General features: G+C 37.3%; 1 protein-coding gene across 1 annotated transcript; it reads left to right on the forward strand.

Moving 5' to 3' along the window:
- The first annotated feature begins 247 nt into the window (after window positions 1-247).
- On the forward strand, window positions 248-17,523 carry CAAP1 (caspase activity and apoptosis inhibitor 1). Its single transcript, XM_063181426.1, has 6 exons — window positions 248-403; window positions 1,344-1,544; window positions 3,054-3,138; window positions 3,767-3,842; window positions 11,392-11,465; window positions 15,253-17,523. Exons 1-6 carry the CDS (start codon window positions 272-274, stop codon window positions 15,594-15,596), a joined length of 912 nt encoding a protein of 303 aa, XP_063037496.1. The 5' UTR covers window positions 248-271; the 3' UTR covers window positions 15,597-17,523.
- The last annotated feature ends 1,697 nt before the right edge of the window (window positions 17,524-19,220 follow it).

A 19,220-nucleotide genomic window follows, 5' to 3' on the forward strand; every position in this document is an offset into this window, starting at 1 on the left:
CCTCCTCGTCTGGACATTAAACAACCCCAGCTCCTCGAAAGATGTGTTTTCTACATCTTCCACCTGTGTAAAGAGGTCCCGTGCCCACGCGTGGCTGCATTTTTACTGGGGCCTCGCTCACCCCAGGCCATCCGCCCGTACATTCCCAGCGTCTCCATCTCGAGCCTCGGGCGCGGAGGCCGCGGCGCGGGGCCGACAGGGGGCGCTGCGCGCGAGTCCCGGCCGGAAGCGGCGCTGCCGCGGCGGAGTGCGGCGTGCGCGCGGCGCGGCCATGCCGGGCAGGAAGTCTTCCAAGGAGAAGAAGCGGCGCCGCTCGCGTTCCTGCTGCCCGGAGGGAGCCCCGGGACAGGATGGCAGCGACAGGAAGCGTCGGAGCACCGAGTCCAGCCACGGTGCCCTGGAGGTAGCGCGGGCGGAGTCGCGGGGTCTGGCCGGTGCCGTGCCGCCCCTGCCTTCCCGGGCGCGTCCCGGTCCCGCGTCCCGGCGGCAGAGGCCTGGCCGCGGTCCCTGCCGGGGCTGGCTGCGGGAAGGGCCGGGCTCAGTCGCGCTGGTCGGAGTGCAGGTGCAGGGAGGGCGGTGCGAAGACGGGCGGCCCAGGCACAGCCACAGGCAGCGGCGGGGCCCGCCGAGCCCGGGCGCGCATCCCGGGGACGCCGGTCTGTGCTTCTCAGGTGTGAGGGGTGTGGCGTACGAGCTCGGGTAGCGCCCGTCGTGGTTCTCACACTTCTGGCCTTGCGAGTCTTCCAAGGATGTGTTGGTCTGCAAAAATTGGTTGTGACATGCACGCCTAAGTGAATGCTAAGGCTGACAAAATGTATTTCTGGCTGGTGGTTTGGTTTTGGTTTTTTGTTTAATTAGTTTTTTTATTCTAGAGGTCCTCCGCTGATGTATGTAGGATGCATTTTCTCATAGGAAGCCCATTTTGATTCTGTAAAGACTCTGCCAGACAGGGGATTGTATGCCAATCTTAGCAGGGTAGCTGTAAATGATGGGCTTTATGATTTAACTGCCCAGCTAATCAGATGGATTTCTTCTGCATTAAAGCATGCCTTCATGTGTAAGCACCTGCTAAGTATTTGCAGATAGTATTTCCCAGTTAATATTTAGGAGTAATTTTCACTTCATGGAGGTTTACAAAATTTTCCTAGCACAATAATGTTTTCAGTAATAAAATACGTAACTTCTGTAATGCAGTTACCTTACAATATGAAACACTGGAATTTGAGAAGCCCACGTTAAGATGTACCTTGCGTTTATGAAGGGAAAATTATTGCAAGCACAAGTGAAGCTGTAATTTTCTGTCTTCTCTAATTCACTAGAAAATGTGTCTTCTTTGATTTTAGGAAACAAAATGCAGTGTACTCTCTGGAGAAAAAGTGGAAGAAGCTGAGCAACCCAGTGATATAGAAGAAGGAGGATTAGATCTCACTGTGTCACTCAAACCTGTCAGTTTCTACATTGGGGACAAAAAGGAAATGCTTCAACAGTGTTTCTGTGTCATAGGGGAGAAGAAACTACAGAAGATGCTGCCTGATACTTTAAAGGTACTGAAATACACTGACCATTTATATATTTACCATGATCTTGAGTGCTTGTTTAACAAAAAATACTTATCTCTCAAGCCTAGTGCATTTACATTTTAAAAACTGTCTGTATATTTCTCAACTAAAGAAGTTTCTATGAAGTCAAGTACTCTTCTTAAGTAGTCTCCCAGTCATGTGTCTGGAAGTGAAACTTTTTAAAGATTTGCTGTTGTTATTCCAGGTTACTCCTTTTGCTACTGCTCAATCATTTCTAAACTTCAGGTTTAGCTTTAGATTCTCCCTCTATGCAAAAGGATTTTCGTGGTTATGAGAAGTAAATGCAGTAGTGTTGTTCACTATCTAATATGCTGATTTGTAAATAAAATACTGATTTCTGGTTGTGGCAACTGATTTTCTTTGTATGGTATTAAAGCAATGTCTGAGATAAGAAAATAAAGCCCATTCTTCATAAACAGCTTCTGAAGCTGTAACTCCTATGGACTAAAGGTGGAGTTTTACTGGCTTGGATCAAATGGTTTTTGACTCTTGTGAACTTTTAAGTAGGACTTAAAATAAATTAAGCTAGCAGCCTGTACAGAAGAAGAGGCTGCAAGTGAAATGTCATCTGTGTAATGCTTGTTGGTAGTTGTAAATTTTTTATCTCAAATTTTTATCTTAATGAGTTGAATTATTAATAATATAAGTGAGACAGGACTTCATTTTAAACACATGGTAAATTGCACATAGGCTCATCCGTTTCTCATCTCTGGCAGAAGAAGAAGTTGAGAGTCTGGAAGGAAAGACATTACTGAGTTTGTAGGGAAATTGCCTCATAGTATAGAACCAAACTTAAAATATGACTGAGGGTGTTACAACCTGTTTAGCAGCTCCTAATTTTGGTACTTGTACATGGTATCAGAGCTCATTTGAAAATGGGAAATTCCCAAATGTCACCAAGAGGTATGAGATTTGAAGGTGACTGGAATACCAGTAAAATCTGTGGCAATGTATGGTATGTACCAAGCATGAGAAATGAATCACAGTTTACATGCTTGCTTTATTTTCTGTGTTGTGATATGCATCTGTTGGTGTGTTGTCAATAGGATTATTTTCTCCAGTTTTTGGACTTCCATTCAACAGTTCCCTCTGATCTTTGCAAGCTTAATTACATAACCCAGCTTCCCCCTAGTGGTGCAAAACTAGGAATAACAAAGTCTGCAATTGTTTGCTGTTCCATGCTTCACACATACGATCTGGTGTTTCTGGTGCTCAGTGTTGTAGCTGCAGTAAAGACTCCGAGCCATAGGTCAGGTAACTGATAGCGTGTATATTGCTTAATTTTTCAGATGAAACCCACACATATGGTATTTCTTGTCATAACTGAAACACCTGGTTTTCTACAGCAGTTGCATCAGTGCAGATCAGAATATGGGAGAGGCTTTAATCCAAGTTAAATCTTCATTACAACTTTAATTACTCTCTTCTCAGAAATTTTTAGTAGCTTGTGGTATGTCTTATCTGTCTTCTTAGAACTGTTCCATGGATGAAATCAAAAGACTTTGCATGGAGCAGTTGGAGCTGTTATCTGAAAAAAAACTGTTGAAGATACTTGAAGGTATGAGTGAAACTTTTAGACTCCACTGTATACCAGAAAATAGTCTGCCTCAACCGAATTTGCACTTATTTTAGCAACTTAAAAATATATATGTATATATACAGACACACACTAGTAAGTATATATTAATGTGTTCATAATCGCTCAGTTCCACCAAGACACACATTTCATGTAACTTTGGTTAAGGAAATGACATTCCAGCTTTTCACAGTTTTATTAAACTTGCACGTGATATTTAAGGAGTATAGAACTTATTTGCAAACATATTGCCGTCTTGTCAATGAAGAAAAGCTCTTCGAGTCTGAGTGCTCCAGAGTACCTTGCTGTTGATTCTGTACTTTATTTTTAGCACCCACAGTATTGTACTAATCAGAGAAGCTAATCAGATTTTTTGTAATCCAGTATAAATGTATGTGAAGCCAGCAGAAGACTCCCAAATAAGGGTTTTGGTTTTGACTAATTTTAGAAAAATTCGTCAAAAAAGTCTAATTTTAGAACTTCTGCTTTAACTGGGAAAAATCCTCTTCCGCTGATTGCAATAGAGTTAATAATTAAAAGTAAACCTAAGTATGTAGTATTAATTATATCACTTTCCTAAATTTTCATGTTTGAAACTGTGTATATCTAGGCAAGATTGGAGCTGATTCTGATACTGACGAGGAGGCAGATGGAGGAGACAAGACTGGAGGTGATTCAGTCAGTCAGTGAGTAAAAGATAAAAACTTAAACTTAATTTAAGGAGACTGAACAATTCAGAGATTTTTCATGAGAAATGATCAAATATATAATTGAAAGACACAGTTGTTATATCCTTAATTAATTACTCTAGTTAAATGACAATGAAGTGTGGCTACTAGCAAGCCCTAAAGTTACAGACATGATTTTGTCACTTTGTGACTTTAAGTGTGTCTTGAGCACATAACTGGGCTCATAGTGGCATAGCACCTGTCAGCTGAGTTGTGGTAATTAAACTTTCATACTTGTGTCCTGCAACAGAAGTGGTGTGATTTAGGTTGTCTTTGTGTGAGCTAAAGCAGTAAACCCCTCCCACTTAGATCAGTGAATTGTTTAAGTGTACTTTCAGTTCAACTGAGATTTATCCCTTGTCTTTCAACTTTCCATTCTGGTCCTTCATTCCTGCCGCAATTCATGCAGCACTGACACTCACCCGTTCAATGCACTCTGTATAAGGAGTGCTACAACCTTGGCATCAGGCAGTTTTGTAAAAGACAGCACTTAACCTTAAAATGCTTCTCTGTTTTTTAAAGACCATTTCTTTGTCAAGAGTTCACCTGTTTGATAGTTTCCCTTCACTACTTTAGTGAAGGAGAAAGGAAAGTTACTAGTTATCATGCACAATGCATCAAATTTAGTGAGGCTAACTTGTTTCTAGAAGACTAATAAGCTTTTATGTTTTCAACACTGACCTGATTACAGCTGGTCCACAGATTCAGGACACACTTAATAAACCTCTGAGACAGTGCAAGACAATGCACCAGAGATGGGCGGATTAAAGTAACCTCCTAGCTACTGGTTTGGTTGGTTTATGTAAACCTCCTAAATAAGAACAAATGGATGGGAAAGGTAGTAACACTAATTCAACTTCCACATTCTGGTCAGTATTTTTCTTTAGCAGAGACCTAATTTCTGATCCTGTCTTTGATTCAAAACAAACTATGAAGTTATTACATAATTTTCTTGATGATTTCTCATCATACAAATATACTAGAAAATGGAGTGGATACAAAGTTAGTTTTCATTCTTTTCCTTGTGATACAGTTTTTATACCCTTTGACACTGTTTCTTCTAAGGTTCCATTTGGAGCCCATTGTTAATGTATCCTGCTGTGCTGTTTGTTGCCTATGTGATCTGTGAACGGGGTCATCAGTTTTAAAAACTAGTTTTCTTATTTTATTGCCCTCTTCTGGCTGTTGGGAAAAGCAGATAGAAAAATTAAAAAACTACTAAATATACTAAAATTTGGGTTGCTTTATGTAATGTAGTGGTCTCTATGTGGAATAGTCTCTGTAAAGTGATTGATAATTTGCCAGTGAAGTTCTAAATAGAATGAGAAGACAGACTTGCTGCCTAAATAAGCCATAAAAAATACCCAAATTTTTTGATTCCCCGAGACATTATATGTTATTTTGGGTTTTTGTTTAAGGTCTAACTCACAAGCTGTTTACTATTGCAAAATATGTTAAGTGTTCTTTATCTCCAAGATGTATGGCAGGAGTAGTGGTGCTGGATTTCAGTAAGGTTGTTCTGTGTCTTCAAGATGTTTCAAAGCTACTGTTGAGACATGTATTTATGATCGTTTGATATAGTAGACTGTGTAAATTCTTTCTTATATGGAAATTATTTGAGCTGGTAAAAATCTAAAAAGAGGAAATTAATGAATAAAACTATCAAATAAGAAAAATCAGAATTTATCATTTTTTAGCTAGTGGATATCAAAGGCACTTACCCTATTTTCCCATGCCAGTTAGGAAGGTTTCAGTAACTGACAGAAAATCAAGAAATTGTGTTTCAAAAAGGTAAAAGAAACTGAGAGATGTTGTTCATAGTTGTAGAGCAAATTGCTTCCTGTGACAAACAGTGGTTGAGGCGTCCCTTGTTCTTGTATCTGTATCCTGATAGTTTAGGGTTTCAGACCCCTCCATGCTGGGCAGGCAAGTTTTAGGAATTGGGGATTTTCTTCTCCCTTTCAAAAATAGCATTCTGCATCAGTGGGTGCTGTCTGAGAACCTTGGCTCCACAGTTCAGCTGTGTGGTAGCATTAACAAAAAGAAAGCGAAACAGAAAAGCTGTTTGGATGATTAAAAAATAAAGGGATAGGAGAAAATGAGGAGAATTAAGGTTTTATGTTAATCTTGAAGTTCAGTGCTCAGTAAGTAGACCAATACGATGCTTTTACAACAGTAAACAGTCACAAGCACTTTTTACTAAGTAGTCTAATCTTTGGGCCTTGGGTCAGCTTCTTTATAACCAGCGTGTAAATAATTATAAATGCAAGTTTTCAAAACTTCAGAAAACTGTGTTTCAACAAGTTAGCCACTACAGAGGCTTAAGGTGCCAATGTGAAAAAATAATGAAAACTGCATTTCTAAGTCAAGCAAGCATTGTTTGTAATCATTAGTTATATTTCTAATCTGGATTTAAGTAGGCAAGTTTGTTTGCCCTGGGAATAGAAAAGACTTCTCATAACAAAAAAGACATTTTCTGTATTTATATAATCGCTGTTAGTTCTTCCTAGGTTATCTTCATTGCATATGGCTTTTATGTAAATTTCTTCTTTTTCCTGCATTCTATTATACCTTATTTGTTTAAAGTCTGACTTGTATTAGTTTTTACATTCAGATGTGAATGTGGAAAGGGAAAAAGTGAGTAGCAAGTTGTACTCTCATCAAAAGTGGTTTTTTAACTGAGTGGAAACACCCCTTTGTTTCTTTTGTTATTGTCCTTTGAAAAACATAAATTCAACAAATGTACCTTTAGCCATCTGCGTATATCAACTGAAATTCAGAAAGCTTGAATCAATACATCTAGAGAAATTTCAAATTAAATAAGCAAATTACTCTCAGTCTCTAAAGAGCTGTTTACTGTCTGTACCAGCTAAAAGTAGCAGGGAAGTTTCTCTAGTTACAGGAAATTTGCAAAATTCAGATCTTTATGTGAAGCTTTTAGATGGTATTGCATCTTATTGTAAATTGGATCTTCTGTTTTTTGTTTTTGCACATATCCTCATTCTGTTACTAGAAGTGGAAATCCTGAGGCTTTTAATGAATTTCAACTATGTAAATGCTTCACATGCTTACATTAGCATGTAAAACATTTACTCTTTTATTTTATCACCAGCTTACTCTGTGTGAAGCATTAGAAATCCTGCAATAACCATGCAGAAGAATTGAAGAAGCAGGGCCTATATTTGCCAGTAACTGGAACATGCTGTTGCAATAGATAAATTTTGTTATTTGTCAGCTCTGTATAGGTTTTTGAATATGCAGTTCTCAGATTTTTCTTGCATTTCTGTGTTACTGTCTGAAATTGAATACTGTTAAAACAAGAGAATTATTGTATATGAAGCTTCCAGCTAAACATCAGATATTTAATTGACAGGAGTCAGATGTCTTGGAACAACCAAGTAGGTATTCTTCATCTTGTTCAAGAAGTGTTAGCATGTTTTTGAGCTGTTTCTTTTCTTTTACCTGAATTGATTCTTCAAATATCCTTCAGCAGAACAAGTGAAAGTAAGTTACATGCTATGTTAGTAAAACATTAAAAGAACAAACATTCCAGTGTCATTATAATGATCAATGTTCATAGGGGTCTGAGTAAATGATCTCCTGCCTTCAAAATCATATTTGGCTTATTTTTTTTCCCTGAGTGAAAAGTTGCAGTTTAATATTTGCTCTTTCAAGAATTTATAGGTGTTTTACTACTTTGCAGTCATAAGTGTAGTTTGCTTGTTTTCTTTTGGAAAGGTTAGCAGATAAAACTTTTGTCTTGCTTTGATGTGTTGTGCTCCTGGTTGCTGCGTGTTCACAAGCAAGCAATTACCATCTGATATTTACCCCTGTAAGACAATTTGGTTATTTTCAGCATTTGGAATCTCTGTAACTACCAGCTACATGAGTCACTGAACAGATACATCAGCATTTGGCTAATTTGCTCCACTGCCTTCTGTTCTTGTGGTGTCCTCAAACATCACCTGTAACAGGACTGATGGACTTTGCATAGCTTATAAAACTATTTGATTAACACCTGTCTTTTGAGATACCTTTCTTCAGAAGCACTATTTTGTAAGAACTTTTTTCCCTTTTGTTTTTTTAACTTACTACTTAATGCTTGTTAATTATTTTGGTTGTCATTTGTCATTGAAAACTCTCCTTGGAACAAAAATTTGCCGGAATCTTTCAAGGGCTTGGGACTTCTAGAAATGGTTTTTAGGCCTGGAGCTGAGTGCAAAGGCAAATTTTAATTCAGGAAGGTGCATCACGTCAAAAATAACAGAGGTCCTGATCTCAAGTCTCACTGGAGATTTAGGTGAATAATACTTTTCCTTCTGGTCTCCAACCCCAGTGACCACTGCCACCAGTATTGGAGAGCTACTGTCAATCCTTAGCCATCTGCTCCTCTGCCAGTACTCCTTTTCCTAACCTTTGCTGTGTTTTTACCCCACTTTGTAAAATCTGCTGGAATTGGGTACCAAATCACTTTCACGCCCAGATGCTTTGAGAGCTGTGCAAATTCCTGTAGCAAATTTTGTACAGAAACCATTTGTGTGAGCCCAGTTAGGGATTACACTATTGTGGCACATGACAACATGAAATGCATGCTCTACATAAAGTAAGGTAAATTTAAATTTACAACATTTGTTTTCAGCAAATTGTAGTGTAGTTAGCTTCTTTCTGCTGAAAATATCATACTGTGAAATTGTTGTTCTGTTTAAAATAATAAATTAAAAGTGCTGAGTTTATTGCTTGGAAGATTGACTTTGAACTTAACTGTCATCTTGAGGGAGAAATATAAAGGCTGGCAAAAGGGAGACACTCTAAATTACTATTGTCACTTACCAGCACAGCATGAAAAAAGAGAGTATTAAGTGTTTATAAGGTCCCTTAATTTTAGAATAACATATCTTCTGCTCCCATTGTTTGGAGACCCCCCTTTCTTACGTGTATACCACACTAGAAATAATTAGGGAAAAAATATTTTTCACTAGCAAACACATAAAACAAGGCTAACAAGTTAAAAGCCAAACTGAGCAATGAACTTAAAATGCATTTGTTGGGCCAGTAGATGGTGCAAAATGCTTGCCTACAAAGCAAAGTCATGAAGGTTCAGCAGCGATGCAGTCCAATCCAATCAATTTTGAGAGAGTAAAACATGCTCTAAAAGTACTCCCATGTCATAAAAATTCTTTTGTTGACATTAGGTAGTCTCTAAAGGAATATGGGTTTGCTGTAATTATTGCTAAAGTCAAAGCATCAGGAAGAAACTTTGCAAGTTTCTGTGTGTGGTTTCTTTTAAAGTTGGTAATTTCTTTTAATACGGCTGTTAAAATGATTGTGGATAATTTCACAGCCAATGTTTGAACTATAGTGGTCACTTTGTTTTCTCTGAAAGAGATGATTACAGTTCCTCATCAGACATTAAGGTGATACCAGAGTTCTAAAATCTACTGTCTGAATACTACTGGTGCAAGATCAGGCTTTTAAGAGTGACACTTTGCTGTCCACTTTGTGAACATGACTACTGAGTTCTGAATGGTGAAGTATGTATGTGAAAGAGGATTAGGCAGGAGCAGCCAAAGCTGCTTCTGCTCTTAGTGATGATCAGGGTATATTACAACCTAATTTTCGTCAAGAGTTAAGTAACTAGATACAGCAAATGGTTAGGAGTTGCTCAAAAAAAAACCAAAAACCAAGTGGTTCCATCCACATCTGCCAACCAGTAGCTGGTCTGAAATCCACATCTCTCCCTGGCTGCTGGCACAGAAGCCCACAAGGTTTGTATCCTTGTTGCTGTTGCTGCTCAGACTTCCATGTGCATGCAGGCCTCTCTGATGGCAGGTGTAGGCCTGTGATTGTCCCCGGTAGCTGAAGCTGTTCATCTCTGGGGTATCTTGTGCTCTATTATAGTCCAAAAGTTTGCCTACTTGCAGAACCTATTCTGCTTTTGGAATTTTGCCTCTGATTTTACAGTCTGTTTCATACCTTAGTCCCAGATCTTGCATCCTGCTTCTTGTCTAGACTAGCTTGAGGTTTGCTAGTGAATTACAAGCATGTACTTACAGCTGCATGACACTGAAAATCCTGGAGAAGGTATATATTTTTCATTCTGTCTGATTTCTGGCAGCACAGTCCTTTAGGCCCATCTGACTTGTGGTCTCCTTGCAGTTGTTGGTTGCAGTTGCCTACACGTGTGTAGGCATATTGTGATTATTGTCATCTCATTTGGAAAAGGAGTTAGTGTAGCCACGTGGCTCAATAAATAGGCAGAACAGACTGGTGTTCACATCCAGGGTTTGCTAGGCAAGTGTATTGACCTGTTTATTGTCCTTAATGAGTTATTGATGATACTTTACACAATTATGTTCCAATGGCTAAAAAAAGTAGGGGGAAAAGGAGAGTCTGTTGATGTAGCCTTTGCCGCTTCATTAAAGGAAATAGAAATGAAAATAACTGCCTCTCCTCTCAGACCGTGATTTCTAGAAATACTGTGGTGTTCCTCCTCCTGATAAAACCATTGGGCATATGGGAAAAAACACAACTTGTAAAGCACAAGGAAAATAGATCTGTGTTCACTTTCAGGAAAGCCCTAAAGGCCATTATTAAGAAACAAGTTGTCAGTCATTATATTTACATCTGTGACACCAGAATACTGCTTCCTTTTTATAGAGTTGTTAAGTTCCCATGGCCAGGAGAGCTGCATTGATTCCATATTAATACAGATGAAGCCAATGATACACTAACTCCAGTTTAGAAATTTGGCAATTCTGTTGTCAAAATGCTCACTGGATGTGGCAATTGAACTTTTCCTGTGATTCTGGATTGTTCTACCTGTGCCCTTCCTGAATGTTTTCACAATTTGTGTAACTAGTATGAGTGAAGTACATGAAGGACATTACTGAAGTGTCTCTTCTTTACACTTGTGTAAGAGTTGAAGCCCTACACATCAAGGGTAGAAGTCTTTAAGTAGGAGAAATAGAGAAATGCGAGAACTGAATACACTGTAATAGCTGAGTTGTAAATACTTCTGTTTTAAAAGGTATCCCTTTGTGAAACAAAAAGATTCTGGTTTAGGTGAGGTTAGTGATGGTCTGATGATAATTTCATTAAAGTAATTTTTTACTTTCAAAATAAGACTGTAAATAGTATTTGAGTGCAGCAGAAATTATCATTTTTCCAAACAATCTAATTATGTGACAATTTATTTTGAGTTTTACAGAAAAGCTCCTAATATGAGGAGCTTTTCCCTTATAACTGCTCAGCTGTGGTTGCTCAGTTACAGCCATTCAGGATTGTTACTCTAAAAGGCAAGGATGCAGTGCTTTATCCTTGTGTATCACAAGGCAAACAAAAAAAAGTTTATTTTCAAGTGCTTACATTAGCTCTCTGTACTTCTTCTGCCCTTATTCCTACTGTAGCTGGCTTATTGGCCTACCCCCTGATAATTTTTTAGTTTCTAAAAAATGTTCTGTTAAATTTTAAATTATGGTGATTAAAATGTGTTCTTAATTGTTTCCAGACAAGACAACAGTATAGACTCAACTTCTTCTCTGAGAGAAGACAGCAAGCTGGAAGGTCAGGAGTCAAAGCAAGGTATGTTGTAGAGACAGCTGAAATTTTGTGTTCTTGATGTTGGGCAGTGACTTATTCCAGGTAGCTGACAGCTCTCCTGTGAACAGAGAATGAACATACATTGGGAGAGAGTATTTTGTTTTGTGTACTTTCTCTTCTTAAATGCAAAAACACAGCTTGTGAAACATTCAAGTACTACAGTGATTGGCAGGATAGAAAATGCAAAGGCTCAGAAGTTACTGGTGCACATTTGTACTTTTTACACAAGAAAACAGTACTTTTAGCCTGCAGTAGTGTTTGTTTTATTCCAGTCATTAAATCAGCACGTATAACAATTGCCAATATTAGTTTGTGCATGAAGCACTAGAAATAGAGGTGTTTCTGCCTCAGTCTGTTTATTTTCATTTTGACTGGCTCTAAGCAGAAAGATCAGAAATAGCTTTTCCAGTCAAAGAATGCTGAAAATTCTTCTAAGCTACATTTCTTTTCTGCAAAATCTAACTTTATTTGCTTCTTGCAGCTACTATTTCACAATTCAGAATGTTGTCTAAAAGATGTCTCTTGGAATGACTTTTGAAATGTGTTTCTTTTTTGAATTAGTTAGTGAGAAGAGTCAAATGGGAAAGAGTCATACATAATAAAAGCACCAAAACTCTTAGGTGTGAGTTGCTATGACTGTGGATAATCATTTAAATGTTGCTTCTTGGAGGAACCTTAGAACTGACAGATTTCCTGCAGATTTCTTCTGCTTCTGTGTTATCAAAAGGAATTGATGGTTACTTCAAGTGATATCATTGTTTTTTTATGACTTAATCAACCAGAGCATCATGATTGCTTTGGGCTAAAACAGTGACTCCTCTCAAGATGTTAGCTTTTAAGAACTTTTGAGAATATTGTATAAATTAGAAAGTGTAACTCCAGTCATTCTCTCCACTTTTGCTTATTCTCTCATTCTCCCTTCTTTTTCCCACAGCTCTCAGGCTGTGGGAAAAAGAAGAGAGAATGAGAGAATAAGCAAAAGTGGATAAAATTAAAATTTAAAAATGAAATTAAGTGTGCTGAAATTAATTTTGCAACTGTAGATGAAGAAAAAAGTAAAAGTTACCAAAATGAAAAATATGATGAGAAATGCCAGCCATGATCCTTATTACTGTAAAAACACAGAAGCAAAATAGGGAATAAAGCCTGTTAGCTCATTATACATCTGCAGGCCAAAAAGCCTGAATGAACCCTGAATTCCACAGGTTTGAAGGTTCCAATTTCTAAATAGAACCCAAGGTTGTTCTGCCCAGCTTCTCTGGGATAGACATGAATGACTTAATATTTTGTTCCTTCTTAATGTGACAATTGATTCCAAAAGGAATCCTATGATGGGCTGACCCAGTAGGCACCTACCAACCCCTGAATTGTTTGTCCCCCAGTGGGATAAAGGTGACAGTCAGCAAAACAAAATGAGGACAACTTATGAGTCAATATAAAGACTCTTCAATAAGTGAAGCAAGAGCTGTACATTGAAGCAAAGCAAAAACCAGAGACTTAGTTACAAGCTCCCATTGGCAGCCAGATTTTTAGCCACTTCCTGGAAAGCAGAGACTCAGCATGCATGACAGTTACTTGGGAAGATGTCAGTGCTGTATGGTGGAGCATATCCCTTAGGTCAGTTTGGCTCAGCTGTCCTGGCTCTGCATCCTCCCAGCCTCCCACTGTACTCTCTGTGGGCTCAGAGTGAGAAACAGATAAAGCCCTGAGGCTGTTCAAGCACTCTTCAGCAGTAGCCAAACTCATGTGTTATCAACATGCTTCAGAAACAAATCTGAAAGCAGCATAATGCACTCTGCTGTGAAGAAAATTAACTCCATCCCAGTCAGACTCTGTACAGGTCAGTTTGACTTTGGCAGTATATTAGGATGGTCAGGCTCAGATGTTAAGTTTCAGGCTTTGAACTGTGATCCAGTAATACAGCTGATTTTTTGATCCATGGGAATACTCCTTGGCTGGCCAGCATGTTAGGTAAACACTGACTGATACTGTGAAGAAAGACAGTTTCTTAATCCTGTTGTTTCCCATTCTGATCTTTCGCACACATTGCGGCTTGCAAGGTAAAGTTAAAAGATACTGTTCAAAGATGACTAAATGGTATGGGAAGTAGGGGAAACTGCATATGAAAATGAAATATTAATCTTGAAGTTACTGTCACAGTAGGAACAGGCCAAGACTACTTAGGATCAAAGAAGACCTTTGTATGTTCATCTCATGAGTAGTTTCAATACACAATGCTGTGAGGGGACTTTTTGGAGCCTTGTTTAATTTTTAGGTTTTCAAATTTTATTATTTCAAAATTGTGATTTATCTTGCTTTAAAAAAAGATGAAAAGTGGTCTGTAAACTTCTTTTGTTTGTCTTAACATATATTTTCATTTTGGAATTTTTGAGATGCCACATACCTTAGCTGTGTGAGTGCATTCTCAGGGTGAGTGTGCAGAATTCTTAAATCTGAACTTAAATGCTGTGATGATCACAGCCTGATACAAAGTGATCATGAGTGAGTAACTGAAATGTGTCCTTCCTATAATACAAAAAATTTTCAATGCTGAATCAACAAAACCCTAATGTTTTAAAATATTATTGTTGTTCATAAAACAATTCTGAGCTGTTTTGATCTTCCTTTCCTCCCTCCTTTTATTTTTTTAAGTAGAGAAATTGCATTTATAGCTTTTGAAGTAGTCAGTATTGATTTTTTTTCCCACACCCTCAGGATGGGAGGACTGTTGTAAACACCAAGAAAAATAAATCTTCCTAAGTTTTTTCAGCACTTTTCATGTATTAGTACCAAGTGCATACAGGTACCATAAAGCATTTTAAATGTTTTAAAAAAAAAAGAATAACATTTTTCTAAAGCCATTTTTTCCCTGTGCAAGTGGTAAAAATGGTATTACCAAAAGTAGTAACTTAATAATTAAAACTTAAAAGTAATAACTCAGTTATAAAGTCTGTGTAATCAGTAACTTAATTATCATCTGACTACACATTATTCATTTTAAGCTGGAACCAATCTTGCTCTTAATTTCCACACTTAAAAAAGCTGTTGAAAGAGTGGGAACTTTGGAGGCCAGTGTGTCAAAAGCAATTCTTGCTGCAGCGAAACTGGGAGAATGGTTAGTTACGTTCTGTTAGAGCTTTGCTTTTATTTAACTGAGCTGCCTCTTTTAATTATGTTTTTAAAAATACACTCCAACTTTCAGCCACAATTAAAACTCTAAGTCTTAAATTTAGCCATGTTTTTATATGGAGTTAAATACATCTGGAAGACTAATGATAAATTCTGAGTAGTGGCACTATGAGTTTCTATTAATTTTTAGTCTTGTGTCTCACTAAAATCCCATGCCTCTTAAAATACATAACATAGTTGAGTGTAATTTTTGAAGTTGCAATCTGAAAATTAGGTTTATTTAAGAGATAAACAAAAATCAGTTTTGCACTGCAGAAGTTTTCTTTAGTATAAAATTTTTTGACAATTTAATTAGAAAAATAGGTAATGTAACTTCACAGGAGGGAATAAATTTTTCTGGTATTGCTGCATTGCTATACTGCATATTCTTTTATAATTGCATAAAGATGCAATAAAACTTGTATAAATTACCTTTAAAAGTTGAAGGAGACAAAGGAGTTGATTATCATATAGATTTTTTTTTCTAGATTTTTTCCACTCTCTTAATTTGCAGAGTAACACTTTAAGCTGAAGTGATTTTGTAGGTTGAGGTAAAAGAATTCTGTTAAGCAACTCTGTGATAGTTATGTTTGTGTTACAGGCAAGGGAGAAGATAGTGATGTCCTCAGCATAAATGCAGATGCATATGATAGTGACATAGAAGGCCCATGCAATGAAGAGGATGGTCCAGATGTGCAAGAGAGCACTGTCAGAAGTGGAGCTGGCCAGATAGATGACCTTCAGAAGGACATTGAGAAGAGTGTGAATGAGATTCTGGGGTTGGCAGAGTCCAGCCCAAAGGAGCCTAAAGCAGCAGCCTTAGCTGTTCCTCCATCAGAAGATGTTCAGCCATCAGCACAACAGCTGGAGCTTCTGGAACTCGAGATGAGGGCCAGAGCTATTAAGGCTCTGATGAAAGCTGGTGATGTAAAGAAACATCCATGACACTGTTCAGATTTCATTTTCACTATTTGTTTCGAAAAAGGTGATGTCTGTTCTCTTCAGTGCTATGTTTGGGTTGGGTGTGACATTCCTCGTTCAGACTGTATTGTGTATCCTGACCTGTGGTTCAGTGGTTTTGTTGCCTTTAGTGTGCTGCTTCCGTGACATTCACAAACAGTGGTTGATGCTTCCCTGAGATGAGGTGTCCTTGTGCTAGGTCGCTTCCTCAGGGAGTCACACCACATATGGAGCTGTGCCAGGTATCTGGTGCCTTCCAGAAAGGTTGTTGTAGAAACATGGAATTATTGAATGGTTACGGTAGGAAGAGATTTGAGACTGCTTAATTCTTCTTGGGGCCCATCTCATCATAATGTAGGTACTCTAATTACAATGTGATGCAGACATCAAATTTTTTTTTATAGGTATGAAGTTTACAACTGTACTGTTTGTTAAGTAAAATAATGTATTATGTATTTTTGTTCATGAGTTTTCCTTGGTTGTTACTTAGAAAGCCAGTTACATGCTTTGCAACAGAAGCAGACATAATTTCCCCTAGTATTGTGTAATATTACTGCAAACTTAAGTCTATTCAGATATTATGTCTTGAATTCTTTTAAAGTTTATCATTTTCTTTATGTTCTTTCATTTTATCCCTTTTCTTCCTTCTCTTTATTCCCTTTCTTTTTTACCAGTTTCTTTTTAAATCCCTTTCTGTAGGAAGCTTCTTGTATATTTCTTAAGTATGATTGATTTCCTCTACAACCAACATTATTGTAAAATGTTAGTGCAGTGTAAATTTGATAATAAACTAAAACCTTCATTAAATACAGCTGATAAAATTACAGTGTGCTTCTACTAAGTGATATCAGTGACCTTGGTAAAGTGCACCTGACTCTAGGGTTATCCACATCGTCAGCATTTTTTCTATTATTTTGTAGCAAATGGAGATTGTAAGTGAAAATATATACACACAATTCAAAAGGTAACTTTACTGACTCAAAATCTGTGGGTGTTGTCTTTGGTCAATTCCACTTAGGTGTTTGATGAACTTGTGTTTTATTTGAGTCTGGAGAAACTAAAGAAGTAATCAGAGAAAGACAGCTGGCAAAACTTAGATGTGCTGTCTTCTCTTTTACAAAGTCATAGACTGGTGGAGCTGTGTTGGATTTCAAAGATACATTTCAGTGCTGCTGTACTTAGGTCATTAAGGCACCAAGTACCTCACCTTGCCTGCTGTGCAAGCGCAAATCTTGCTTGCAAGGGCATTTCCTGCATCACATGAAGAAGCCACATATATGAAGTTTATTCAGTGATGTTGGAAAACAACACATTTCAGTTGTTTAGCAACACAAAAATACTGGTGGAAGTAATGATAAACTAGAATGTAATTGCCTTCTACTGACTACTTTGTGGAGGTGTATGGTATTTATTATTTTTCTACTGGTTTCCCAGGTCACCCTTAAAAGTTTGTTATATAGCACATTGAAAGGGTGTTATTTCAAGCTACGCTACATGTTAAAGTTAGCTAATGCTAACTTTAACATGTAGTGTGACAGAGATGAAACAGGTTTACTATGCATATGGCAGAGAAGGTTTGTAATTACAGCCTAATTAAATTTGAAATTAAAACATGAGAAGTATTCCAAGAAAATTCAATTAAGCTGTTTACAAAAAACAAAAAAAAATCATGTAAAATACTTAATGTGATTGGTTACACAAGTGCTAATTCATTTTTAGGATATTGTACTGTTGCTGCTTAGGTTAAAAACAGATCAGCTAAATTACATGTGTTCTTGCTTTGATTTGTATCACTAAAGAGATAAAAAAATCCAGTGTATTTAAAATATTTATTATACAGCTGTTTCATTTTTCACTTTTAAATATCTCTGTGATCTTTACTTGAAAAATAAATTTATTATTTCATTTGGAAGGAGAGGCAATTTGTATGTAAAATATATTGAATTATTAATGAAATGTTAAAATAGTGTTACTGGGTTTTGATCAACCATTTTGTCAGGAGACAGTTATTAAACACTGCGTGTTGGCCAGCCTGAAAAAGATCTTTTGAGGAGGAGGAGGGTTAACTGTGTACTAGATGAATAAAAAGATTAATGACTCTCCCACAGAGAGTCAAAAGTATTTATCTCTGGAGGCTTTGCTGTTATGGTGATTTCATAGAGAATAATAGATTTCTAGTTGCAAGTTTTGAGAAGCAAATCCCAAATATTTCCACAGCATAGAATTAGTTCCCCTCGTAATACACTTTTCAATATAGTATTTGCTCTCAAAAGTATTTTGTCCAAGAGACTTTATTTTGAGATGTGTTATAAAAATGTTCTTTGCTGTTTGAAATTAGTGTAATTGCTGATTGTAGTAAATGAAATTTTCATCACTGTTAACGACAGGTTGTTTCTAAGTGTATTTGAAGAAACAGGGAGTCAGATAATATGTGTAGGTGATAGAAGATGCTGCTGTTCCAGCCAGGTACTGTTGAGATGCCAGATGAAACATGAGCAGTTCAGCGCTGCATTGTGAGTCTTGCCAGAGGAGTCAGCTGTGTAGCACTTTACTCGGGCCTTGTCCGTATTTAAAGGAGCACAGTTTCAAAAGCAGCAGCCACCTCAGGGAAACCTTGCAGTGGGACAAAATGTACAGAGTCAGAGCTTTAAAGCTGGTAAATGGTTGCTTGGTTGTCACTATTATTTTTTAAATAATGTTTACAAAAGCAGTTACTGTAACTAAAGTTGCTTTTTTTTCCCTTCTGTGTCTAAAGCATTCTCTAAAAACATCAGCTGAAGAAAGACTTTGTGTGCATGAGTGCATAGTAAGTTTTTATATGGCATTTTATGCACTTATCTTAAAATTATAAACACTGATTTAGCTTTATGAGATCACTGATACCGGTAAATATGCCCTTTTCACAGAAGATAATTGAAGATTAATTGTGAAATAAGCCCTTTAGTCAGGAAAGGAGATGAGGTGGTTAATTGATCCAGAAACATAAGAACAGCATAATTTTAGGAGCATAGGCACTAAATTAAAAACTGATTATAAAGTCCTGTAATTTAGTTCCAGTAGTATAAACTTTCGTGTTTATTGCTAAGTCAATCTGCAACATACATAGAGAAGAAAAAAAGTTTGTTCACCTTATCTGTGGCCAAATATAGATGTTAAAATACTTGACTTTTTGGGGGAGGGGCTGAAATCTCATGTTTCTTGGCTCTTTTTTAGCTTTAATATTGAAATATGCAAACAGAATACAAAAAGGAGGAGAAAAATTACTGCTTGTAGGAAGGGCTAGCCACATATCCCTTAATCAACTTGATTCTGTGGTGAGGTAAGGACAGATTGCAAAAATTTAAATCTGGATATTACGTATTTATTGCATTATACAGCCCAATAATAGCATGAAAAGAAACCTCAAACCAAATATAAACAGAGTATGGAACATGTTCATTTGTTCATTCATTGCATTTTCATTTTTTTAAACAATGCATAAAGGTAACTTTTTGTCCCTGGGATTGTTGTTTACTGTCAGTCTCAATTTTTTTTTTTTTAATCTAATGGTTCTGCAAAGCCGTGAATTGTCTAATCTAAAGCCTTGCTCTCCATCTTGTGTTTCCAGAC

The sequence above is a fragment of the Melospiza melodia genome, chromosome Z (genome assembly GCF_035770615.1).
Source record: "Melospiza melodia melodia isolate bMelMel2 chromosome Z, bMelMel2.pri, whole genome shotgun sequence".
NCBI lineage: Eukaryota > Metazoa > Chordata > Aves > Passeriformes > Passerellidae > Melospiza > Melospiza melodia.